Genomic DNA, 25,415 nt, shown 5'->3' with positions numbered 1-25,415 from the left:
TCCGCATAGTACCTCCTGTTCCCCACCCCCCACCTCAAACCAAGGGATGTGTGGCAACTTCTGGATTACTTGTTTTCTTGGGACAGGGCATCTCATGTATCTAAACTAGTTACATAGCCCATCCTGCCTCAGCATTCCAGCTTCTTGGACACATATGATTGTTGTCACAGCTGAGCAAAGCCTGTGCTTGCTACTGGCATCTGAAGGTTAGAAGCTGATGCCACTGCTGAATAGTTTGCAGTGCATAGGACAGTACCTCACACTTAACTGTCCAACCCACCATATCAACAGTGCTGAGGTTAAAAAGCTTGTTCTATGTCCGCGTCTTACACACTGTACCTGTGAGAAGTCCAGCCAGGCTGGGGAGATTGATCATTGGGTAATGTGCTTGCCCTGTAGTCATAAAGACCTGAGTTTAGTTTCCCAAGGCATGTAAGGAGCTAAAGGGAATTTAGAGTGCTGGGGTGTTTCTGTAACCCCATCAATAGGGGGATTAGAGACAGGAGGATCTCTGGAACTTATTACAGGCTAGCCTAGTGTAATTGATGAGCCTCAGGATCAGAGAGAAGAGACCTAGTCTCAAAAAAGGAAAGGTGGTAAGCAATTGAAGAACATACCAAATGTCAGTCTTGAACCTCCACATGCACATGTGCATACCCATACTAACAAGTCACACACACACACACACACACAGAGAGAGAGAGAGAGAGAGAGAGAGAGAGAGAGAGAGAGAGAGAGAGAGAGAGAGAGAGAGAGACTTGTTTAAGCAACTTTAAGAAAATATTAACTGTTCACTGGGTCCAATAAATGAAAGGGTGTCACCTTACTGATTTGCATCTAGCTGCTATAATTTTCCTATCATGAATAGAATGGAAAGGTGGTAATATTCACATTTAGAACATTTCTTCTCCTTACACTGAAGACAGTGTGTTTGCAAATAAAGAAGGGAGTGATTTTAGCAGAACTCCACTGTGTGTCTTAACTTTTGCTTTAGGTGAAGCTCTTTCCACTTCCTTTATTCTATTTGAAGGAAATTTAATCTTTCCAGAAAGCCAGCACAACCACTGTCAAGTTCTGAAAAAGAATCAGATTCTAAAACATATCTGATGGCCTGCCAGCTGCCTAAAAGTCACATGATTTTCATCATATAAAAAGAATCTAGCTTCTAATGTTGTGGCTGAAAGTTTAGCTGCCAATAGTCACATATCATACTGAATTATGCAGGGTACAACTAAAAGGAAATTTGTTAACAGCTGGAAACCAAGCTGCCCTGTACATTGTGGAGGCACTAGGAGTTGGAGGTTCGTTGTTAAGTAGCTTTCCTGTGTGCAAAGTGTTCTTCTGGGAGGTGCTTCTGCTTTTTCTGCAGGACCTGAACCGCTGAGATTCTCTCTGTTCTGCTAACATGGTTCATCATTTAACTGCAGCTTTGCAGACACTGGCCTTCTTTTCGCTTGCTCCTGGCAAGGGAATGAGTTTTTCCTGGTGTTAGAAGTGAAAAAGTTAAACAGTTGGCTGTTCAGCATGTTTAAATTCAATAGTAAACTAAGTACTCTTAACTAAAAAGCCTTTTCCACTTGAGCTGTGTGGATTTTTATGTAGTCCTTACTATTTACTACATAAAACGTCACTCCATTCTTAGCAGCTGGCCCGTCTCAGGTGTATTCACTTGGATCAGCGCCTATTTGACAGTGATTAATGGAACTTATACATAATACCAATAAAATATTTACTTATAAATAACAACCATCTGCTGGCAGTAACTATGATTTGTTTTGCATTTTAATATATTTTACATACATAAAAATTTTAAAGATCTGTTTATTTTTTAGTGTATGAATGTTTTGTTCTGTATATATGTGTATCATATGTGTTTTTGGTGCCCAGCTAGATCAGAAGAGGTCATCAGATCCCCTGGAACTGGAGTTACTCATAGTTGAGAATCACTATGTGGGTCCTGGTAATTGAACCCAGGTTCTCTAGAAGAGCAACACATACTCTTACTAGCCATCTCTCCAGCCCAATTTATGAACACATTTTTAATGTTTTAAAATATTTTTGTTGCTGGGCGTGATGGCACACACCATTAATCCAACCACTCAGGAGGGATAGGCATACCTCTGTGAGTTCAAGGGTAACCTTGTCTGCAGAGCAAGTTCCAGATCAGCCCACACAGAGGAACTGTATCTCAAATTTTATTGTTATTTAGGTGTCATGCCATAGGTGTGGAGGCAAATGTTTTCAGATGCTCCTTTCTCTTGTGTACATCTTCTGATACCCCAGGATTTCCCTTTCCATTTCTCATATCAGCTATCACAGAAAGTGTGTTAGCAGGTGATTGTACTTGTCTGAGTATCTTGGCAGTCTTGCTTAATCTCTTGCTCACATTCAAAAGATTGGAGCATGGTGTCCCTGACAAGCCACATGGGCTGATGATGGCTAAGCTTTTGAAGCTGCTTTTAAGCCCTTCTGATGACAAGGAATGTGCCTGCTATTCCTCTAATCACCAGCCTTCAGTCACATCCTCTACCAATTGCCTTTGGCCAGGAGAACAATCCTAATATGGCAAACTATACTTGACTTCTCTTGTTTCTCCCAGGTGTCTGGAGTATCAGAATTTAGAATTAGTGACTACATACCTCATTCATGACTAGCATCTAATTTTCCATAAAGGCAAGTCTTAAGTATTTTGTGTTTTTAAATTGTTTTGAAATTGCTTCTTCATTAAAGTTTTCTGAAAAGTTGGACAATACTGTGAAAGTTCATTAGATTTCAGAGGACAGTACAGAAGCATTTCATAGAAAGAAGATGAAGTTCAAGCCTATTAACAAGAGAAAGAGATCATGCAACTGCAGGCACTCATCAGATGATGTGAAGCTGGTAGACTGAACTCTAAATCTGAAAGCAGTCTGCACAAATTCTGGAATGTACTTTCTTCCCCTGTGGCTCGAAAGACTTCTAAATTAAGGCTGCTTGTGTATCTGTATGTGTTAGTTTAAAAACTCAACACAATAATTCATATTGTTCAATCTGGAGCCCTATTGTTTATTTGTTTAATCTTGATACTTGCTTTATTTATTTTAACCAAAGTACCCTACACTTGTAGTTTATATACTGGAACTTGTGTTTATAATAAATTTTGGAGGAAGTAGAGAATGCATTTTTGTGGCAGAATATTAGGTTTGATTTTACTTAAAGCTGAATTTAGAATCTGTAGGAAAGTTAATATCCCTGCAGGTTCTCAATTCTCATTGATATCCTTAGAGTCTGATCATGTTTTAAAATGCTTTCCAGATTTGGTGTACCTTATCTAATCTTTGTAGTTAATCTGGATTTATACTGTACTTAGTCCCCAAAAACAGTGGATTGAGACATTTCAAAATAAATAAGTACATATATGTCTTTTTTTAAGAGCTGTTTTTTTTCCTCCTTCTACACTTGAGCCATTTTCTTAGTCGTCTGTCTGCCATTAGCTTTGTAACGGGAAATGAAGGACCTGTGAGAAACAGAAGGAGGAACTAACATGTTATGTGCCTGCAGACTCTCAGTCTAGCTATTTTACCTTCTCATTTCTCTACAGTACTGTGAGGGATGCACCTTGGGCCCTGCCATCTAAGTAGCCGTGGGAATCCACCATGTTAAAAGTTCAGAACAGTAGCTTGCCTATTGGCTCTGAGCTGGTCTCAATGCCAAGGCTGACCAGTCTTTGTCAAATATGACTCAGTGTACAGAAGAAGGAAGAGAGGACTATTGCTGTTGATTTGTTTGTTTTGTTATGTTTCTTTCCCAATTATCCCATACTACAATATTCCAGAGAAACAGAAAAAATAGTTATTCTCTTACCCATGTTATGGATTAATTACTTAAAATTCACTTTTCTGAGTAGACAGAGCCTCTAGTGCCATTGTAATTTTATAGAAAAGTGAAAGAGATTCAGGTCTTCTGTAGCTGTGTTCCTTCACTCTGATCTACACAGCCCAAAGAGACTGTCGTTCAAAATCAGCAGCTGTCAGCAACTTCCTGCTGTTTTTGGATGTTACTGCTCTCACCTGCATTTCTATAATGGGTTCATTCACTCGATATTTCAAAAATTATTTTAACCTTTAATATAATCAGGATACCAAGTTGAAGAAGCAAGAATAGTCCTAAATAGCACAGGTTTTGATTTTGGTCTTTCTAAAACTTACAGTATTTGAGAGCTCGTGGGTGCTTTGGCAGATAGTTATGCAGTCATGGCTCTGTCAGGATCAGCATGCTAAGGAGACTCTGGACCTGGAGGCCCTTCCTCAGACTGGGAATGTGTAATTCTTGCTAACATCAGTGTCTTATGGCATTTATATAATATATTTTTGTCATTAAGAATCTTTTTACTTTTTTAAAAATTTTTTACAGTGGAAAGAGCTATAACATGAGTTGTTAAATTAGTTTTTCTTGGTTTAAATGGGTTGATGCTGGTGAAATGCAGGAATGCCTGGGCCAAGGGCCTGAATTTTCCTAAGTCATGCAGGGTTAATCCATTGTTGCCTGGTAAACCTCATATCTCCAGTAGCCGTAGCACTTACTGAGTATTTCAGGTTTGCCAGCATAAAAGACACCACTGATTCATCGCCTCAACTTTATTGCCCTTTGTCCTGTTTTCTGATGCCTTGGTGCTCCTCAGCTTCCCCTCAGCTAATGAACTAGTTATGTTTGCAGGGCTCTGACAAAGCAGAAACCGCCTGTCGTGACCAGAGGCCACCAGCTAGCTGCTGACCAAGGCAAGCAGCTCTGACTCTTATTTCTCAAGTTCACAGTGGTCAGATTTGGACATGAGAATGCTAGTAAGACATTCATAGGATTTTTTTGATGCTTTATATATATAACTAATATTCATTTTAAGAATATTTTGAAAATTACTTACTTTTTATTTTGTGTTCATTGGCGTTTTACTTACAGGTTTGTCTATGTGAGAGTATCAGTTCTTGCAGTTACAGACAATTGTGAGATATATGTGGGTGCTGGGATTTGGGTCCTGGGTCATCTGGGAGAGCAGTTAGTACCCTTAACCAGTGAACAATCTCCATGGCATAAATAGGCAGTAAAAAAGTCAAGGATGTAGCTCAGTGATAGAATGGTTTCCTGAAGAACATAAGGTGTTGGGTTTGATCCCTACATATGCCAACAATCAAACAAAACCAGTGTGAGAAACAAAGTGGTTTTTTAAAGTTCAAAATAAGAGCAACTGTTTATATTGTCTGGGGATACATATGTATAATAACTGTGAGCTTCATTTGCAATTATAACTTAAAGTTACCATGTCGGAAGGGCAATGAAATTGGATGGGTGTGTCTTCACAGAACACAGAAGGTAACATTCATGCTCTCCTGGATGGTGAATTGTAGGGTTCTATTATTGATTTGTTTTATTATTTATATGTATACTTTTCTGTTGGTAGTAAAGAGAATACATAAAGAATGCTTTAAAAGGTCTTAGGATAATTCTCATTCCTACTCTTGTGTATTGATATTTTTGGGTTACAAAAATATAAAAAAAAATGAGGGATAAATATCTATAATTCATCAACCCCCTAATATAATGGCTCGTTTTTTTTAATTCCTATATGTTTAATGTCTCTGTCTTCATTATAACTACAATGTATGCAGCTATGTATCTTTATAATACACAGTGGACTGATGGTCTTATGTTGGTTTATTGGTATAATAATAACTATGAGTGAGCAGCTTAATTTACTCTCCCTCCATGGTATGATGTTCTTTCATCTTCTCTGATGTGGAATGTCTAGAAGATTCTTGCATTAGTTCAGGAAATAGTTTTCCAGGGTTTAAGACATTTGAGGGATGACAGTGATAAGCAAAAAGAGCCAAACTCTTTGTCTTTATAGAATTTAGAATCAAAGGACTAACAGTTTCTTACTGTATTTTGCAATTTTAATTACATTGACCCTTGTTAAACTTTTGTATTTTGTAGTTTATTCTACATTATTTTTTTAACATTTATTTTATTTATTTATTAAAGATTTCTTCTACATTATTTTTATTTTGAGTGAATTATAGATTCACATCCTGTTGTAGGAAATAATAGAGATTCCCTATACCCCTCCCCATTACCCTCAGTGACAACCTCCTATATAACTATAATATAATCCTAAAATAAGGAATTAACATTGATTCAGTACATCACGATTATTCCAGTTTCATCAATTTTACTTATGCACTGACTTGTATGTCTGAATAGATGCATTTCTCTTCCATTTTACCACATATGTACCTTGTGAGCACTACCACAGTCAGGAACAGAACAGGGCTCCTCGTGATACTCATAAAGCTTCCTCTCTGTTCTCTTTTGTCATTGGCAACCACAAATATGTCCTCTATGGTTTTATCACTCCACGGAGGTTATGTAAGTGGAGTCATGCTGGTTTTCACTCAGCATAGTTTTCTTGAGATGCATCAAGTGTCCTATGCATCGTTTGCTATTTTGTTCTGAGTGACATTTTATTTATGGTTATATTTATATACTTGCTGAATGACATCTGGGCTATTTCTAGTTCTTCCCTATAATAAATAAAGCTGCTATGAACATTTCCTCAGTCTTTGTTTAGAGACTTAGAAAAGAAACTTTGTAAGACTGCATATCCCTGTCCTTGGACATCAGTATCTGTTTTGCTCTCATTTTTGTGATCTTTCTGAAAAACAAAGTAAGTCCCTGAATGGTGTAGTTACTGTTTTTAATGTTCTGTGCCTCATAATACATGCTTGTCTATATAGATAGGAACATCTTTTGTATTGCTCTTTTATTGTGGAGTTTAGGGATACTATTGACCAAGGGCCTGTGAATAACAGGACTTCATTTCTTAGTTCTGGAAGCTGTGAAGCCCAAGGTCCAGATGAAAGTAGATTGTCTATAGAGAGCCAACATTCTGCTCTCACACGCTGTCTTTCTGAAGTAACCTGAAATAGTGGGAGGGGTGAAAGGCCTCCTGGACCACTCTTTTATGATGTAAATTCAGTTCCTCTTGGAGATTAGGGTTTCAGCATGTTTGTTTGGGAGCCATAACCATTCAATCCATGTATCTTTGAAATAGTGCAGCATATTCTGTTACATTTCTGATTTTCGTTTTAGTTGTTTATTGAGGAATGGGACCTGTCAGAGGTTCCTATAGTTCCAGTTCAGAGAACACATTCCACAGATGTTCACTAAGTGAAAGCCATTGATTTGTCAATTGGATGGATGGCATTTGGAAAGAACAAGATATACATAGTGGGGATTGGCACTTTTGGATTTTAAATAAGAAGCTCAGATCTTACTACTATCTCTTAAAGTTACTCAGATATCCGTAGCTTTTCTTCTTCTTTTTTTTTTTTTTGTTTTGTTCTTTTTTCCTTTTTTTGGATTTTCAAGACAGGGTTTCTCCGTAGCTTTTAGTGCCTGTCCTGGAACTAGCTCTTGTAGACCAGGCTGGCCTTGAACTCACAGAGATCCGCCTGCCTCTGCCTCCAGAGTGCTGGGAATAAAGGCGTGCACCACCACCGCCCGGCTCTATCCATAGCTTTGAAATCTTCTAGTCCAAAGGAAACCAAATAGCACAGATAAACTGTTGGGCTTTTTGAATGGTGAAAGAGAATACTGGAGCTTGACACAAAGCAGACCCAGGACAGGATAAAAATACACAGATGCTAGCTGCATACTTAGAATATGACTCATTTCCTCCACCATCTCCCATGTGCCCCCCCCCAACAGAGCCCATGTCTCTCTGCATCACACGCACATACTCCATATGTCTCCCCTACCACACACAGACACCTCATGTCTACTCAAGAACTCTGGTTCTATGTGTATTTTCTGAACTCTCAGGAAATAAAGTAGAAACGTCAAAGGAAGATTGTATTTTGAGAGTCTTGTTTGCCACCCCTGCTTTGCTTCTGTTTCTTTTTGAGACTCTATAGCCTAGATTGGCCTGGCAGGGAGACATTAAACTCAAAGCAATCTTACCTTAGCTTCCCCAATTGGGGAACTAGGGGCAAAAGGTTGGGGTTCAAGGCAAAAGCCACCATGCATGCCCACTTATTTTCCTTTAAAATGAATGGCCCTGTCTTCACTTTTCAATGAACACATAGAGTCCGGCCCCAAGGGCTGAACAGGTACTTCATGGCTAACTGTAGCCACAGCCATGACTGGCTACTACTTGTCCAGACCAGGTAAGCAACACACCCCTGATGGTTTTTCATCATCATCCTCTTCTTCTTTTATCTTAGGGGAAAAGTCTAAAATCTCATCTGAAAACTGATATACTGTGATTCTTCTGAACTGTTCACGGCCTCAGAACCCCTTTACTTAGGTCTCTTCCATGTCTTTCTGGAGCCTCATGTTCCTGCATTCCTCTGTGCTGTATGTGCTATTTCTACCCTGTCTACCTCTTCTTCTGCTGCTTAGGTCTCCTGCCTTTGTCAAGTACTCCCCAGTAGACCTCAGGTACAGCTCCCCTCTGGAAATTTTCTGAGCCCTACCCATGTACCCTTATAATGCTTGTCCTTTTTCTTCTGTGCCCTGACCCCATGTGTGATCATTTTTTAAACTTTCATTTGCTAGTATCAGCATATTTCCACTTTAGACCCTTGTGAAGACAATGGCCATATCCGTCTTATGCATTGCCTCCATAGCACCTGGTACAATGTGTACATATGGTAGCTATACCTTAAGTATTTGTTGAAAAAAATCAGAAAATAGCCATTTGCGACCAAAATTCCTAAAGGGTATAATTAGGAATTATTTAAAACAGAATTAGTATCTATTTTAAGGTTTCCATATATTTCTGTAAAATCCCTGCACTGCCTTAGAGGTTTACAAACTATAATAATTCTTTTCTGTTTGTTTACTTTCAGGTGGAGACCAGGGCCTACTGAATTCATACTTTAGTGACTGGGCAACGACAGATATCAGGAAACACCTGCCATTTGTGTATAACCTGAGCAGCATTTCAATATACTCCTACCTCCCGGCATTTAAAATGTAAGTACAGACAGCTTAACTGTTGTCAATTATGGTGAGCGCAGGGGAGTGGACTTTTGCCTTTTGGGGAAAAAGAATAGGTGGGTACTTTGAGGAAAGCTTGCTCTTGTAAGAAACATGGCTGCAATTTTGAGAGGCTTGATATTACCTACTGCTCTATACTTGAAGCAGCTCAGAGACATTCTATTTTCTGGAACAGGGTTCCTCTCTGTTTTGGTTTGGAAAACAGAACATGGAGTCCACAGACAAGGCATAAACCTATCCCCTGCACTAGCTGCTGAGCTGTGATCTCCCTTCCCCCTCTTTCTCCCCTCATCTTTCACAAAGTTTTTGTGTGGACTTAGAAGAGGTAGCAGCTACTGTGGTTTGCAACTGACTGCACTCAGATCACATCCTGAAGTTGCCACTTAACAGTTACTAATTCTAGGCTCGAGCCTGACCTGTTCTGCTTCGTTGTCTCTATGGAATTATTGTGAGCATTGAGAGCTGTAACCATCAGAAATGTGCCTGCACTGAACACAAAAGGTATTTTGTGCCACCCCATTGCAGTGTCTATCAAACTGTGAAGGCCTGAGACCTGTTCTTTAGCTTCTGACTCATCTGTGTTGAACTGAGAGGATGATTCAGACTCCTTTTGCAGGGGCCTAGCTGTCAGGGCAAAGATATGAATGAGGCTCTTTTGGGAGTTGAGCTAGTCTTTCCCATCCCTGCATGGCAAAGGCATTCTTGAGTGAGCAGAACAAAGGGGGCATTTATCCCTCATATCTCGTTATCCAAATCTTCTCTGTACATCTTGCAGCACAGTAATGAGCATGTTTGGACTTTTTGTGTCAGGAATGTTTCCTTTTCAGTGCTTTTTGGGGAAGACTCTGTGAGCATCTCCAGATGAGGATTGTAAGTATTTTGTGGTTTTCTCTCACTGTTTCCTTGCATATCTCTGATAGGCAATCACTTCTTTCCTCTGTCTATGATAAGATAGGCAGACTCTTAAATATACCCCTTTTATGAGTAAAGCAAGTAGATCAGGATTTAACATCAACAAGACCATAAATGTCTTTTCACTCCTTGGGTTTGTAAAACACAATCTGTGTTGTATGCCATTATGGATCTGATTTATTTTAATCCTCATTGGCTCATAACTACTTCTGATACTTAAGCAGTATTCCTACAGAATGATAGCTTGGCCCCCAATAGCTGGATTTGTCTATAGTAGAGCAGTTGCTACAATCCAACTGAAAAAATGAGTATAATAAAACCATGTAAGAGTAAAGAATTTTCAATGGCATGATCAGTGCTCTGGGTTCTGTAGTGAGCAGGTGTTTTGCAGTGAGCACCACATGGAGGCATGAATCTGACATCGTCCATTTAGCTCCAGTTCCTGAACATGATGAACTTGATGTTCTTGAAGCTTCTGGCTCCCTGAGGCTTAGTCTAATCTGCTTTCCATCTTACTTGCCAGTGTCAGACAGATTCCACCTTTCTGGGACAGCTTTGTTTGCTTGAGCACTGCTTGTGTTTTTTACCACAGTAGCAGAGAGATTAGCCTTAGTGCTGGGGAAGAAGAAGGACTATTTTTGCTAGAGCTTTGGTCCATATTGCCCAAAAACCCCACTGTTTCATGTGCTCTAAGTGAATTTCCCAAACACAGCTGGAGATCTAAATGGTCATAATGTCCTCTTCCTGTGCAGTGCATGATGCTGGCTCTGGCAAGATCCTTGATTTTTTGCCATTTCTGTTGAGTATATGGCACACTAAGGAAATCAGGCTCAGTCATCCAATAGTCAGTCAGCTTTCAGGCTGACAGGAGTTTATGCTACCCTAGGGTAGCTTGCCCACAGTAGGGCCAGTTCTTCATTTCTGTCATATGACTGCTCAAAGTCACACCTTATCTCCTCTGCTGCCTGGGTAGGAATGCTGAAACCGTACTTGAGAGCTCATTTTCCCTTCCCTCTGACTGAAAATGTTTTTGGTTGGTTTTCTTCCAGAGACTTAGCTTCATAGACATTTCCCTGTTTCCTTACATTGGGAAAGGGATAACAAGATGTAGGTAGTTCCATTTCTTTTATATTTTATGTTACTGTATCAAAGCTAAAATCATTTTTTTTAGACTGAATTAGCCTATCATAAAACCCTGGGCCACCATAGCTTTTTACAGAGAGACCTGTAAATCAGTAGCCCACATTGGGTTCAGAATGGCTGGCTGGTGCTCCCCCGGGCTGAGTAGCTCTGGCCCATGCTTGCCTCCCATAGTACACACACACACACACACACACACACACACACACACACACACACACACATTTTTAAAAATGTGTACTATTGCGTATAATTTCAATTCAGATGGCCTCATGGGAATGGACATATATTTGAGCCATGGAGTAGTAAGTCTAATGCCTTTCTGCATATCATCTGGCTAGGGAAAAAAAAGGAAAAAGACTAAGGAGTTTCATCACCTTTTGTAAACATAGCTTCTGAAAACCGAAAATAGCATATTTCAGAAGATTCTATTTAGCATTATTTGAGAACAAAAATGCTTTCTTTGTTATTTTAAAGTCAATATTTATTGTATGCATTAGGAGACAATTTGTAAATGTGTTTCTGGACAAAATATTGCTGTGCTTAGCATAATGTTTAAGGTAGAGTTCGCTTTTTTGTTTTTGTTTCAAGACAAGGCTTCTCTGTAGTTTTGGGGCCTGTCCTAGAACTAGCTCATGTAGACCAGGCTGGCCTCGAACTAACAGAGATCAGCCTGCCGCTGCCTCCTGAGTGCTGGGATTAAAGGTGTGCACCTCCACTACCAGCTTAGAGTTGGCTTTTAATTATAGTTTTTACATAATATAACATATGCATAGATATACACATACACATATGTGTATACATATATATTCAAATTAAATATAGATGTATGTATGTATATATATAAATTTGAGTTCCACAGTGCATATGTGATATGTGTGTGTCCATGGGATTAAAACTTGTTTTCTCTAATTAGAAAGCCTTTTTTATTCATTTGGTAGAGACTTTGATTTGTGCATTGTACTAGGAAAAATACCATTAATCTTTTGAAAGTCACCATGTTGCTGCCAGTTTAAACTTCTTTTTAATCCACTGACTGATAGCTCTTTAGGTCATATCATGCTATATAAAACATGTCTAAAGCAAAGGTATAGAATCACCTAGTATTGCTTTATACTACTGCAGGAATTTATTAGTCAAATTAGGAATAAGGGAAAAAAGCTCTTGGGGCTTTACCCCTTACTGCAGAACTACTGGCTAATGAGAGATTATGGAAGAGGGAGTTATTATTTTTAGGTGTGCACACAATGAGCTGACCAGGATCCAGTGGATAGGATAGCTCCAAACCCATAGTCTTGATGGCTTTGACCAAACTCAGTGGGTTGTCCCCAAACAATAAATGTCATGAATGTGGCAAATTTGTGGGGAAGAGGGAAGTGTATAGGGGAGGGGGGAGAAATAAGAGACAGTAGGAGATGAGAGCATCAGAAGGCCATATGTATATCTGTAGAATGGTCAAAAAATAAATTTAATTGTAAAGGAGTCAGACATTCAGGAGATAGGTCTGAATGAGACATGACTATTAGAGCTGCTAGCACATAAAATGTTCATAGCCACAACATAAGATGATATAATCAATGGACTAGTAATTGGTAGAATTCCCAATTACCAGTAATTGGTAGACTCCTGAAGACTGAACCTGAGGAGAAGGAATGCTTTAAAAGACCTGGAACAGGATGCCAGGAGACCCAGGAAATCGTGGTATTGTAGAAAGCCTCACAATGAAAATGTTTCCAAGAGAAAGGAACACTCTATGTGAAGTGCTGTTGTAGATAAAAATGACACCTTAGAGATGGTACTGCACACACAGTGTAAAGATCACTGATGACTTCAGCAAATGTACATGTAGTAGCGAGGTGGAGGAGAGATCCTGGACGAAGTGAGTCTGAGGGAATGGAGGTTGTAAATGTACACGCCTTTCCCAGGTACCTGCTTCAACGAGGAACAGAAAGGTGATGGTAGTTGAGTGGGGAAAGTATTATATTTTTTTTGTAAAGAGAGAAGGTATTACAATATATTTCCAGCAACAGGAAAGGCATATGGAGGGATGTCTTTAATAAAGCAGAGAACTTGAGGAGAGAGCTGGGAGTGATATCTTTGAGGAAGGGATCTATTGTATACCCAGAAAGGTTGTGCTCAGAGTGGCCCAGGACACTTCATCCTCAAAAACATGAGGGAAATGGTTGTGTATATGTGTATGGATGCTGGTAGGTGGGTGCAGGCTCCAGATGGATTGATGAATGTTCAGTCAGTTGGTAGAGGTGGAGGACAAGCTGTCCCAGGAGAGTCTTCCTCTTGACGTTATGAGATTTTGTGGAGAAATGCTGGTCTCAGGCAGTGCAGCAGACAAGGCTCAATCAAAGCTATGAAGTCAGCATTGAGTGCTGATGTTCGACTTCTAGGACACTGTTGAGAGGGTTCACTTGGAAGGCAAGGAAAAACTGAGTATGCCGTATTGTTTGTAGTTTGTAACAGTCTGAGGATGGGACAGGAATGCTTCTATGTTTCACATCTCTATTGTACTTGGTGCATCACTGCTCTACAGAACTAACCATACCTAGTGGACACTTGGCTGTGACTTTTTAAAAAAGACTTGTACTAGATCAAGTTGGCCCTGAACTCAAACTTGTAACAATATTCACTTCAATTTCTCACTCTTAAGTGTTGAGATTCCAGGCATGAGCCATGATGCCAGACTCCTGATGGTGGATGGGTGAGAGGAAGGGAGTATTCATCAGTAGGAGGGAAGAGCTGCTGTGCAATTGTTTCCACATTTGTGAATCTGAACAGGCATGGGAATTAGTGGTGATGAGCCATTGTAGAGTGGGCAAGAGGATGCCTGGTATCTTTCGTGTGTTCCCAGAGGAGCACCATGCAAATACTGCTTTCTCATCCTTAGTATCTCATAGAACATTGCATATAAAAAGTTGACTGATAAATTTGCTACTGGGTGTACCCTTCTGGATTAGTTCCTTTCTGTTTTAAACAGGTCTGTAGCCTCATCCATGTTACCAACTACTGAACTGAAATAGGCATATATTGTCCATCTGATCTTTTGGTAACACCAGGTCACAGGGATTATTTCAACAGCTAACATAAGCACTATTGTTGCTGGCTTGGGTTCAAACTATGTCTTGTGATCTGGATGACTCTTTAGAGATTCTATCAAGTTAAAATTAGAATACTTATTTTAAGAAATGCATGCAAGCTGATACAAATCCCCTTACTGGGTCAGAATAAATGGCTCTTGATAATTTAGAGACAATTGTACCAAACTTGTTTTTTAAATTCCTAGCTGGTGATTTTGTGTATAAACCCAGAATATGTTAGGAAACCACCTTATTATTCTTGTCATAATCTGGAGCCAAGTGAGTGTTACGTTCTCATAGTTACTACTGAATGAAATTCCCATACCCCTCTAAGTCTCAAAGACTTACAGTATTTCCTTTTACTTATAACCTTAGTCTTATTTCATTTTGATGTGATTCTTTTGGATTTTTACAAATGACTAAAGGATAGGAAATGATTTCTAAGTCATTCATCCATAACCATAATGAACACGTGAAAAATTATCTGAAACTTGTATCCAGATGAATTGAAACCTTGGAAAACCAGACTAGAGTTTGAGACCTTTTGCTCATTATTTTCATATAGTAGACTATCAGATAAACAAATGCTTTAGCTTCCTTGGATATTCTGCTCTGTAGCTGGCATACTAAAATATAGGTGAAGGATCACCTAAACTTTTGTGGCCCGTGTGGGACCCAGGCATTTCTCCTCATACCAAGATAGCCCTACATGATTTCCAAGAACATTCTCTGCTATGACTGTCTAATATAAAACTGCCAAGTTTGTTCTCATTTCCATTCCTGAGCTGCAGTTTGCTTTCCATCTAACCTTCTCACCCCTCTGCCTCCATCACTCTTCACGAGTCCTTAGGTTGGCCCAGACCAACACAGGCACCATCTCTAACATGTTCTCTTGTTCTTGATCTCTACTGCTATCCATTTTGATAGTGATTATGTATATGCAGTTCATCTAACTACTCAAGTATGTAAGTCCTGACTCCGTACTGCACCAAAATAAGGTTGGCCTCAGCTGAAGCCATAACAGAAACCATTGGCTGCTTTCAGTGAGGTCTTTCACCATTCTTCCTTCTTCCATGCTTTTCTCTACTCCAAACTCCTCAATCTTCAGGGGCTATTTCTTGTCTTCCCTTAAATAATCTTCCCCAATTAGCATTTTAGGAAAGCTACTCAAATCCTACATTTTGATTGCTTTGTTGCCAAAAACTGTGGTCATTATGCCATGCTATTTTTCACAATCCTGTTTATCTTCTTGTAACAAGAAATTCATTACCTCAGGTCAGAAAGGCAGTATCACCCATACCTCAGACTCTTTAGACCCGCTTGGAAGTTGAAGAACCCTTCCACAGTGTCACATATCAGGTATCATGCATATCAGATATTTATATTACGATCCATAAGTAGCAAAATTACAGTTACGAGGGAGCAATGAAAGTAATTTTATAGTTGGGGGCTACTACAACATGAGATTAAAGGTTCTCAGCATTAGAAAGGTCAAGAACTACTCTGCCCTAGTATCTTAGCATCTACTTCAAACAAGTTTATTAAGAATTTAAGACTGCTTTGTCTATAAAACAACTATCCATTGGATTCAGTTTTTTCCCTCTGTTAGGGTAGAATAAGTGAAAATATTTTAAAGGAAGAGGATCTTTTATTACAAAAGGAATAGTAATTTAGCTAATGAGTATGGGAAACATGGCTTTGTGAATATGGACCACAATGAGACGCAGGCCTATGCTAACTCCAAATACCATTGCTGTTGACATTTAAGAGGAAGATCACAGTCCCCAACATGAATCCAGGGAGGTTGTGGGCAGGACCTGAAACGAGTGCACATTCCTGCCCACAGCAGAGGACTGGAGAGTCTATGAGGATGGGCTGGATCATTACGTCCTTTTTCCACATGCAGCTTGAAGTCCCATTTTACAGACTGAGATAAGGAGAGCAGCTGGGGAGGCCTTAGATGATTGATGCTGAACACAATCTATATGTGGACCACTGTGGACCTAAGATACACCATTATTTTTCCTTTCTCCACAAACTTTGTATAAACTTCATCCTTCTAAGTAACAGTCTAAGTAATTTCCCTACTGGTGACTTCTATTGCAGAATCCTTGACTACACTTGACATATTCCTTTTTCTGCTTAGATTGGCTGTCCATAGGTGGGGAATTAACAAATTAACAAACAGTGCCTTGTAATCCTGAGAGTATTATAGAATAGCTCGTTCTAATAAAGTGCATTGGCTCTGAGACCAGATAGCCTATTCAGTCACCAGCCATGCGACTGAGCCTTAACAATTTCTTTAACTTTAAGCCTTTGTTTCCCTATATAGTTGTTTTAGAAATTAAATGAGGTATGATGCAAATGCTAAACAGAGTCTAACGTATGTACTTCAAAAATGTGTCAGCTGACTCCCAGTGGCATACAGCTGTGAACTGTCAGGACAAGTAGGTTAGAAAGGATAGTTACTACCTAATGTTTCAGTGTATTTTAATCATCTTTGCTACCAAGTTATAACGTATGGCATTTATATGAGGTACAGGTTAATGAAAATGTAAATTTTAGTATGTATGTTGAGATTTAGTGGCTTGAGTAATAGAGAAAAATAAAATTAGTGCTATGGCTTCAAGCAGGGAAGTTGCATCAGAAGTGGCAAATAATAAGACCTATGCTTCCTTATGTGAATTTTCTTGCATAGTTTCTACTGTTAGGATTAGACTGGGCCTGTCACCACTTCTGTAACACACACACACACACACACACACACACACACACACACACACACACACACACACACACGTATCAGATCTCTGAGACAGAATCCCTCATCATCACTGGAATATTTGAAAATGATTACTTGAATCCTGCCTATTTTTCTCAGGTATTGTCCTATCCTTACTTCCTGCAAAAGCCTCTTTTGTAAGCCTACCTATATTGCCTTGGAATTCCTGTAGCTCTTAATGTCAGAGTGACCCTGGTGGCCCTGACTTGCTTCCTTACACTGATTATTTTTATGTGACCCATCTTCATGCATGGAAAGAAGCTTCTTGTGTACATAAACCAAACATAGTGCTTGGGATATAATAGTTACTTATTTAGGACCTTAGGATTTCTATCCATTTAAGTATAGAGTGGGGAAGATGGATGGGATGGAGAGAAGGATGGAAAGAAAAGACTCTACGTTTAAAATAAAGAGTTTGAGATATCATGCATCTGTTTTCAAAAGAGGCATGAGGTGGACTAAGCAAGCAAACCTTGAGGAGGCGCTTTGTCAGTTTTACTTTTCTTCCATGTTCACAGAACAGTTGTGATCTGTTGTGGGAACTGAACTCACGTCCTCTCCAAGAATAGTACCTGCTTTTATCCTCTAAGCCATCTCCAGCCCCAATCTGCAGGGTTTTAATATACCTGACACTCAAGAAACATCACAACATAGTAGGGTGACTTTAGGTAATAATGTACTATATATTTTTAAAATGCTAGGATTTTCAAAGTTTTCATCAAAGGGATATGATACTTCAGGAAATGTATGAGTACACTGATATAATTATGCAACATGTATATATACCCAAACTCTACATATTCCACATATATCAGTAGGCTACATTACCCTGTAAGCAAGTATTTTACTACTTAATGTTTTGGCAGGTCAGAAGAGATAGCTCTCATCCATTCCCAGTTGAAATTGGGCCACAGATTTGTCAAAGATATCCTACGTTTCCAGTTCTGTAAACTGGCAGGCTACAGACAACATGGTTCTGCTGGCAGGTTCACAGCTGAGGCTACATATAGAAAAAGGTGCTGATGCTCACAATCCATTCACCCTTTCTACCTGTTTATTCGGCAGGTTTGGTGCAAATGCCAAAGTTGTGCACTTCCTCGGACAAATCAAGCCATGGAATTACACTTACAGTTCCCAAACAAAAAGTGTCAAATATGAATCTCAAGACCCAAGTGTGAGTCACCCAGAGTTTCTAAACCTGTGGTGGGACATCTTCACCACCAGTGTTTTACCCCTGCTCCAACACTATGGCCTTGTCAAAGATGCCTCTTCCTATCTAATGATGGTAGGTTCTGTTTGTTTTCACTTTTATTTCAGGAAATTCAGTGCTGTACTTTTAAAACTTGGTATTTTGATAGAATTCAGCAATTCAGTATTATTTTAAGTAAAGGTAGGACCGTGTGGGGGCAAGCTATGGCCATCTTAGAGCTTGGAAATAACAGCACCTAAAAGTAGAAGTAGATTGTGTGGGAAATTTCAATAAATACATGTTTTCAGAATTCTTCTATATATCCATACATTGTAACTATAAAATTCTGATGGTTAGATGATTCCTAATATTGTAAATCTATACAAAGAAAGAGTGTTTAGGCTAGGCATGCCTAGTAAGGGAATGTTTACACAGTATGTGAAAGCCCTACCTTCCATCTCCAGCACTGGGTGGGAGAGGCGGGGGAGAATATCACATTTAAGACTTAGAGCCTCAAACTTTTAACTACATCTTTTATTTACCTGCTTAGAAAAATGGATTTTGTGTGAAAATTACAATAGAAATATATAATAAATAATACTGTAGGAATATTCTAATTTCCTGTTTTATTCTCATAAGATCTTGAAATGATCCCTTTCTGGAAGGGACATGACACTTGTAAATTTTATTATAACCACCTTCATTAGCATGTTTTCTGATTTTAAAGGTACTTTAAAGGTTTGTTCTTCATGATGAATTGGAAGAAGATGAAGAATGTTATTTTACATATTAAGTTACCAAAATCAAAAAAACCAAATCAATAAATGAGGTAGTATCCAATATAGGCATCAGAAAAGGAGAAATAAATAGCATATTCTTAATCAGTACTGTATCATACTACCTAATCACAGCACTGGCTAGCAACATAGTAATTCCTTCTCTGCTCTTAATACAGCTAGTTCATTCAACTGAAAAGTTATTGTTAATATCCCCCCCTCTTTGTAGATAAATGATAAGGCTTAAAGAAGTCTGGAATTTTACTCACATAAAAGGTTATAGTAACAACTAGGACTCAAACCCATGTTTAAAAGACTATAATCTCTATGAGAATTTATCTCTAGAGCCAATAATTAAGTATAATATTTGATTGCAGAAGAGGGAAGAATTTTTTTTAATTGAATAATCTATTTGGTTAGCTCCATAAGCTTGACCTTAGGGACGTGTCTCTTAAAGGCTATGAGGTAGAAAATGATAAACTGACCATGTATTTAACACCCATGTAGAAGGCAAAGGCAAGGCTGATCTGATGTCCATGTTCTTGCTTTGCCTGCACTCTGATTTTGCTCTGTGCCTAAACTCCTTGGAGTTTTAGAACATTTCTGTACATGGATTAATGGTTTTTCACATGTCAGTAAAAACCCTATACCGAAACTCCTTGGAGTTTAAGTACATTTAAATACTCATCTATAATTTTACACATCAGCAAAAAGCCTTTAAAATCTTGGGAGTTTCAATATATTGCACACAGTTCTAACATTTATCCCAGTGTACCAAGTATAGAAAATTTATTCTACCATTTTTTTTTCTGTTAAAAGCATTGCCTATTTTTATTCATTCTTCTTACAGTAAGAGTTCCAGTACTAACTCAGCTTAGGGTTTTTGAATGTCAGCACGGACTGTCTTTTACAGTACACTTAGTTGATTGGCAAGCCATATGCAATAAAAATCTAATTTAAGGTAGAGTAGATTTGCTGCATGTCCCCTTCATTCTACAACACAAGAGCTGAGAATTATAAGTCAAGAAAAGGTGAAGATGGGAAACAAAAACAGTTGTCTAAAACCAAGCAAATTATCAGATGCTGCAAGAATAGATGCAACTTGCAATCCACATGAAAGCATGAACAGGAAATTTGGTACAGCCTCAAACCACTTAGCTTTCCTTCATAAAAACAATGAGTTGAGTGTGCACTGTCTCTCTCTTGGGTAAGTTCTCTGTGAAGCACAGTATCTGAGGAATCATTTTGTTTAAGTTCTCAACCTTTCCAAGCCCACATGGATCAAGAATTCATTGAGATTTGTGTTCCCTTGTCCATCCATCTTACACTTTTTACTGAACTGTTTGCAGCTTTCAGACTTGGTCTATACACTGGCTTTCTCTTGTGGCTTCTGTAGAAAGGTATGCAGAACTTAAACATTAACCCTAATTACTGTGTTCTCCCAATGTTTTCACCAAGTCAAGAAGTCTTCATTTTTTAGGGGAAAAAAAAATCATGTTGGCCCTTGTATTCTTGTCTTTTTGTTTGTTTGTTTCATGTAATACTTTTCAGTTTTTGCATGATGACTCATTTTGGCTTTTCTCATGTTCTGTTTATTGCATTCTTTAAGTTCATCGGAAGTTCAGCTCTTAAGGTACCTCTGATGACTCTCTTTTCTAGGAGCATGTCTCAGGAGCTTTGTCACACCTGTCCATTGGGGAAACTCCAGCTACAACACAGCCTTCTATGTCCTCAGAAGAAAGGAAGGAACGGTGGGAACAGGGCCAGGCTGATTACATGGGAGCAGATTCTTTTGATAACATCAAGAGAAAACTTGACACTTACCTACAATAGAAGCACTGCCATTTCCCTGTGGACACATCCACGTCTTAGGCACATTTCTGATACTTAGTATGTGAAGCTGGTTGAAAAGTCTGTTATAGTTGTTAGAGGCTTTCAACAAACCTCCTCAGATGAAGGTGGGCAGGATAAAAGGTGACAACTTGTCAGACATTATGAAGTACATGGATAAGTGCTGTTTAATCCTAGACTTTTTCGGGAATTCTTTAATTCTTCAGTTGCCCACATGTATGGTAAAGGAAAGCCAGCGTTAAGCTATTACAGTGGTTCTCCAAGTGGTGCAGAACTTGACTGTCCATCTGTCTCACCTCAAACAAGATATGACACTGTCCCGTTTGCTTGTTGTTCCCTTCATTAGACCTGCAGTTTAGAGTTGCCCAAAGCCTGCCAGAGAGCTAATTCTATTTTCAGGCTAAAGCAGCCTTTATTAACACTGTGGAGTGATTCATAAGCCTACCAGCTACTATTAGTTCACCAGTTTTCTATGCACCCTGAAGGCAGCATGCAGGCTCACTTTTTTTCCAGTTCTGTCTACTTGAAAATTGCAGTGTGCTCTCTGATGGTTACCTATGGTGGCATTATATAAAATAAATAAAGACTTATTGACATATCTTGGTTGTTTAAGTACTTCTCTACCTCACCCTTGGAAAAAATCATTCAGTAATTTTTCAAAATATGTGCAATTGCTCAGTTTCAAAACTACAAACCTTCACACGGGTATATGCTTTAAAAATTATCTAAGACATTTAAATCTATTCTCCAGTGATGGTAACAGATATGATCAGTAAAGAAAAGTGAAATAAAAGGTACCTAGTCTATCATAATTATATCCTTGGTGAGTATTCACAGAGCTTTACTCTTAAAACCTTAAAATTATGAGGCCATATCAGTAATTATACTCAGTAACCTTTCAGAATTATCTGACTCAGTCGTGGACCCAGTGATCTCTAGTGTTTTATAAAGAAAAACAATACAAATATAAGTCTTTTAGACTTCTGGGTGCCTGAATCTATGCATTCATTCAGTCACCCTAGAGCAATGACCCACAGCACCAACAGAGTGTTGCAATGAGTGGCAAGCTGTGAAGCATGGGGCCGAAAATAATCTTTTATAATGAAAACAAGGTATCACATATAATTGAGCTGAAGAAAATAAGAGAACATGAATGGGAAAAACAAGATTTGATGGTCCTTCTTTTCTGTAATATCTTGTAGGTATCAGTCATTCATACTCTTTGTGGCTGAATGAAAACTCAAGGGTTTGGATACCTTAAGACAAGAATGACTAGGAAGCAACTCAGAAGCCATAACAAGAAATCCTTAACTTACTTATTTAAATTATAATAGTGATAAAATATCTGAGACACTTAGACTGGTAGATGAGTTGCTATGGTCTTCTAGTAAAAGAAACATTTACCAAAAGGACTGAAATGATTCTGCCACTCGTCAGATCATATAATGGAATCACAAACCTCTTCGAGGTAATTTGGCTAAGTCATATGCATCTCTTTCTTTTCGGCTTATGAGTCTGCTAGAAATAAACAGAAGACTACCTCTATTTTTGTGGCCAAGCAATATGTAATCCAAATAAAGTGTATAGAAAAAAATATGACTGGAAATATTTTTTAATTTAGAAAAGATTTATAAACATCAAATTCTGTGAAATCAAGCACTGAATTGTTGGTTGTTCTTTATTATTATTTTTATTTTTGTTTTGTTTTGTTTTCAGGACAGGGTTTCTCTAGCTTTGAAACCCTGTCCTGGCACTCACTCTGTAGGCCAGGCTAGCCTGAAACTCACAAAGATCTGCCTGCCTCTGCCTCCTGAGTACTGGGAATAAAGGCATGTGCCACCACCGCTTGGCCTCATTGTCTATTTTTAATACAGTGTAAGAAGTTAAGGTTTAAGGTAAAAAAAGCTTATATGATGATTAGATTTTACATAGTGGGTATTTAGTGAAGTCTGTTGACGTTGAGTTAGAAACAGTACATAACACAGTCAGTATAAGGTATATCAAGCCACATGGCTGCAGTGTCACCAAGTAGTCTACCATTTCTTTAGGAGGCTTCATCTTTCAAAAATGCCTTAAGTAAACCTTATCGAAAAAAATCTTACAAAATTGTTTCCAGACAGTTCAACTTTCAAAATACCAACAAACCCCTGAAAATTTTTTTAATAAGATTGTATAAAAGAGGCAGTAACTCAAAATATAAGGTGGACATTTATGGAAGTGATCAATATCCACTTACATCAATATCCCCTTGTGAGCAATATACTCACTGGTAATAAACTAAATAGGATTATGTATAATCTTAAATGTTTAGTTTTTAAGGACAAAATCTACAATTTATTACACATAGTTATTATAATAACTCCCATTGTTCTTAAAATGAGGAGATTAAATGTAACCCAGTATTTCAGATCAGTGTATTTTATATAAACTTCAAATATACAGTAAGATCTGAAGGAGAATTTCAATAGTTGCACAAAACTTACAGTAACAGTACTTTCAAGTGATTCAATAAAAAAATGTACAATCAACATGTTTATAGAAGTGAGACTTTTTTTTTTTTTTGGTTTGTTTTTCGAGACAGGGTTTCTCTGTGGTTTTGGAGCCTGTCCTGGAACTAGCTCTTGTAGACCAGGCTGGTCTCGAACTCACAGAGATCCGCCTGCCTCTGCCTCCCGAGTGCTGGGATTAAAGGCGTACGCCACCACCAAAAAAAGAAAATAGTCACTAAATGATGACACCAAGGAAGGCAATTTTTTTAGCTTTTTATTGAGTTTAAATTTAAAGAAAAATCCAGTTTGAAACAATTATAAATACAATATTTTCAGTATATTTCTAAGTAATAAAATAGCATAGCACAAATATTTTCATTCCAGTGGTTTATACATCTTGAATTAACTTTTTATTAATACCAATTAATATATTAAAAAAATTACTTGATAAACCTGATTGCTATGAATATATTTTAAAGCACAGCACACTGCCTCCACTTCTGAGCCTGAGTTTATCTGTAATTAAAATAGGTAAGGTGGGTTTCTTTCTTGTTTGGGCCAAAAACAGTTTATACTTAATTTCACTGTGTGGGTACTACAGAACCATAATTCCATATGTAATGAGACTGGATTTGTAGTCTTACAAGGTGGAAAATCTCCCATAGGGCTCCTAACCCTAGCAGGCCAGTCCACTTATACCCTGATAGAAATGTTTTCCTGAAAACCATGCCTACCTCACCTGTTACTATGAGAAATAGAACTAGGAAGATTCTTGCTAATTCTGTTCCCTTGGAGCAATAACAGGTAGTGGGTGAGCGATATGCCATACACCTTAGAAGGGTGCCTAACATCTCTTTCAGTTACATCTCTTGTAGCACAAGTAAAATCTCAGATATTCTTCAGTCTGTACCATAAACCATGAAGAATTTCTTAGTAATCTCTTAACTGGATTTTCAAGCATCCACAGGAAAATAAAATGACTAATTATATAACCTGACTGCTTATTTGTTTAAGATGACTCAACGTGGGGCTGGAGAGATGGCTCAGTGGTTAAGAGCATTGCCTGCTCTTCCAAAGGTTCTGAGTTCAATTCCCAGCAACCACATGGTGGCTCACAACCACCTGTAATGAGGTCTGGTGCCCTCTTCTGGCCTATCTATACATACAGATAGACTATTTATACATAAAAAATAAATAAATATTTAAAAAAAAAAGATGACTCAACGTCATCTATAATTCTGTGGCAACTAGTAAGTTTTCTTATTAGCAAAAGGGGTAAGAAAAATGTATGGATCAGTTAGTGAAATTCCAAAATTAAATTCTGATTTAAAACACACAAAGCCATTTTTACAAAATTCAGGACTGAGATGTCTTTAAGGGTTGAAATGACTTTTGGTCATCCAGCCAACTTCCAACCTAATTATCACACCTCTCACATACAATAGTAGTCTTCTGTTTTATGAAAATTTATGAAGTTATTTCCAAAAGCCCTACACAAATAAAAACAATTTATAGAAGTATCTATTTAAATCAAGTTATTTAAGTTTTCAAAACAAACCGGGTAGAACTGGTTCTCTCACCTCTACAAGACTATTTACGGCTTGTGATCTATGACTACATTTAAATAATGAATGTAGAGCCACTTCATTAAAATGAACACACAACTTTGATGAGGTCCCTATTTTTTTCTAAAGACATTCTGCAAACCACATATAAATTATAATTCAATGAAGCTATAAGAATTGCAATTAACTTGCTCCCTTGAACTTTGGTCTTCCATTTAAGGTTTGGTTATGGATATAACTATAGCTTTTGAACATCCAATAAAATCTTTCTTATAGTCTGTATACATACTTGTTAATAATTTACAAGGATGGCAGACCCACTGAATCACCAATTAAAGACTTTGGTGAATAACCTAATATTTCCATCAAAGAAAAACTAACATTATGGTCAAAAGTATAAGCTATGACCACACTTCAGTATGAAGATGTGGAATACAGAAAAGATGTAGGAAAATACTTAGCAAAGGCATTAGGAAAAGCTGGAGAGCAAAAGAACTTCTATGAAAACCTCCTTCAGGCCATTTTGCAATGGAACTTATTGCTATTGAAAGTTATCATTTTAAAAAAAGATTCATATATAGAAGAGATA

General features: G+C 38.1%; 1 protein-coding gene across 3 annotated transcripts in view; it reads left to right on the top strand.

The window, feature by feature from the left end:
- Window positions 1–21,370, top strand: part of Gyg1 (glycogenin 1) — a 29,036-nt gene extending 7,666 nt beyond the window's left edge. For 2 of the 3 annotated variants that reach the window (XM_075950520.1, XM_075950519.1), the window contains exons 5-8: window positions 8,883–9,009; window positions 18,022–18,241; window positions 20,271–20,321; window positions 20,581–21,370. In XM_075950520.1, coding sequence (XP_075806635.1) covers window positions 8,883–9,009; window positions 18,022–18,241; window positions 20,271–20,321; window positions 20,581–20,754 — 572 coding nt within the window. In that variant the 3' untranslated portion in view covers window positions 20,755–21,370. The remainder of the gene's footprint in view (window positions 1–8,882; window positions 9,010–18,021; window positions 18,242–20,270; window positions 20,322–20,580) is intronic. The other variant, XM_075950518.1, reaches the window with a different exon arrangement.
- The last annotated feature ends 4,045 nt before the right edge of the window (window positions 21,371–25,415 follow it).

Source organism: Microtus pennsylvanicus, chromosome 16, assembly GCF_037038515.1.
Source record: "Microtus pennsylvanicus isolate mMicPen1 chromosome 16, mMicPen1.hap1, whole genome shotgun sequence".
In the NCBI taxonomy this organism is placed as follows: domain Eukaryota; kingdom Metazoa; phylum Chordata; class Mammalia; order Rodentia; family Cricetidae; genus Microtus; species Microtus pennsylvanicus.
This window is presented reverse-complemented; position numbering and strand designations above follow the sequence as displayed.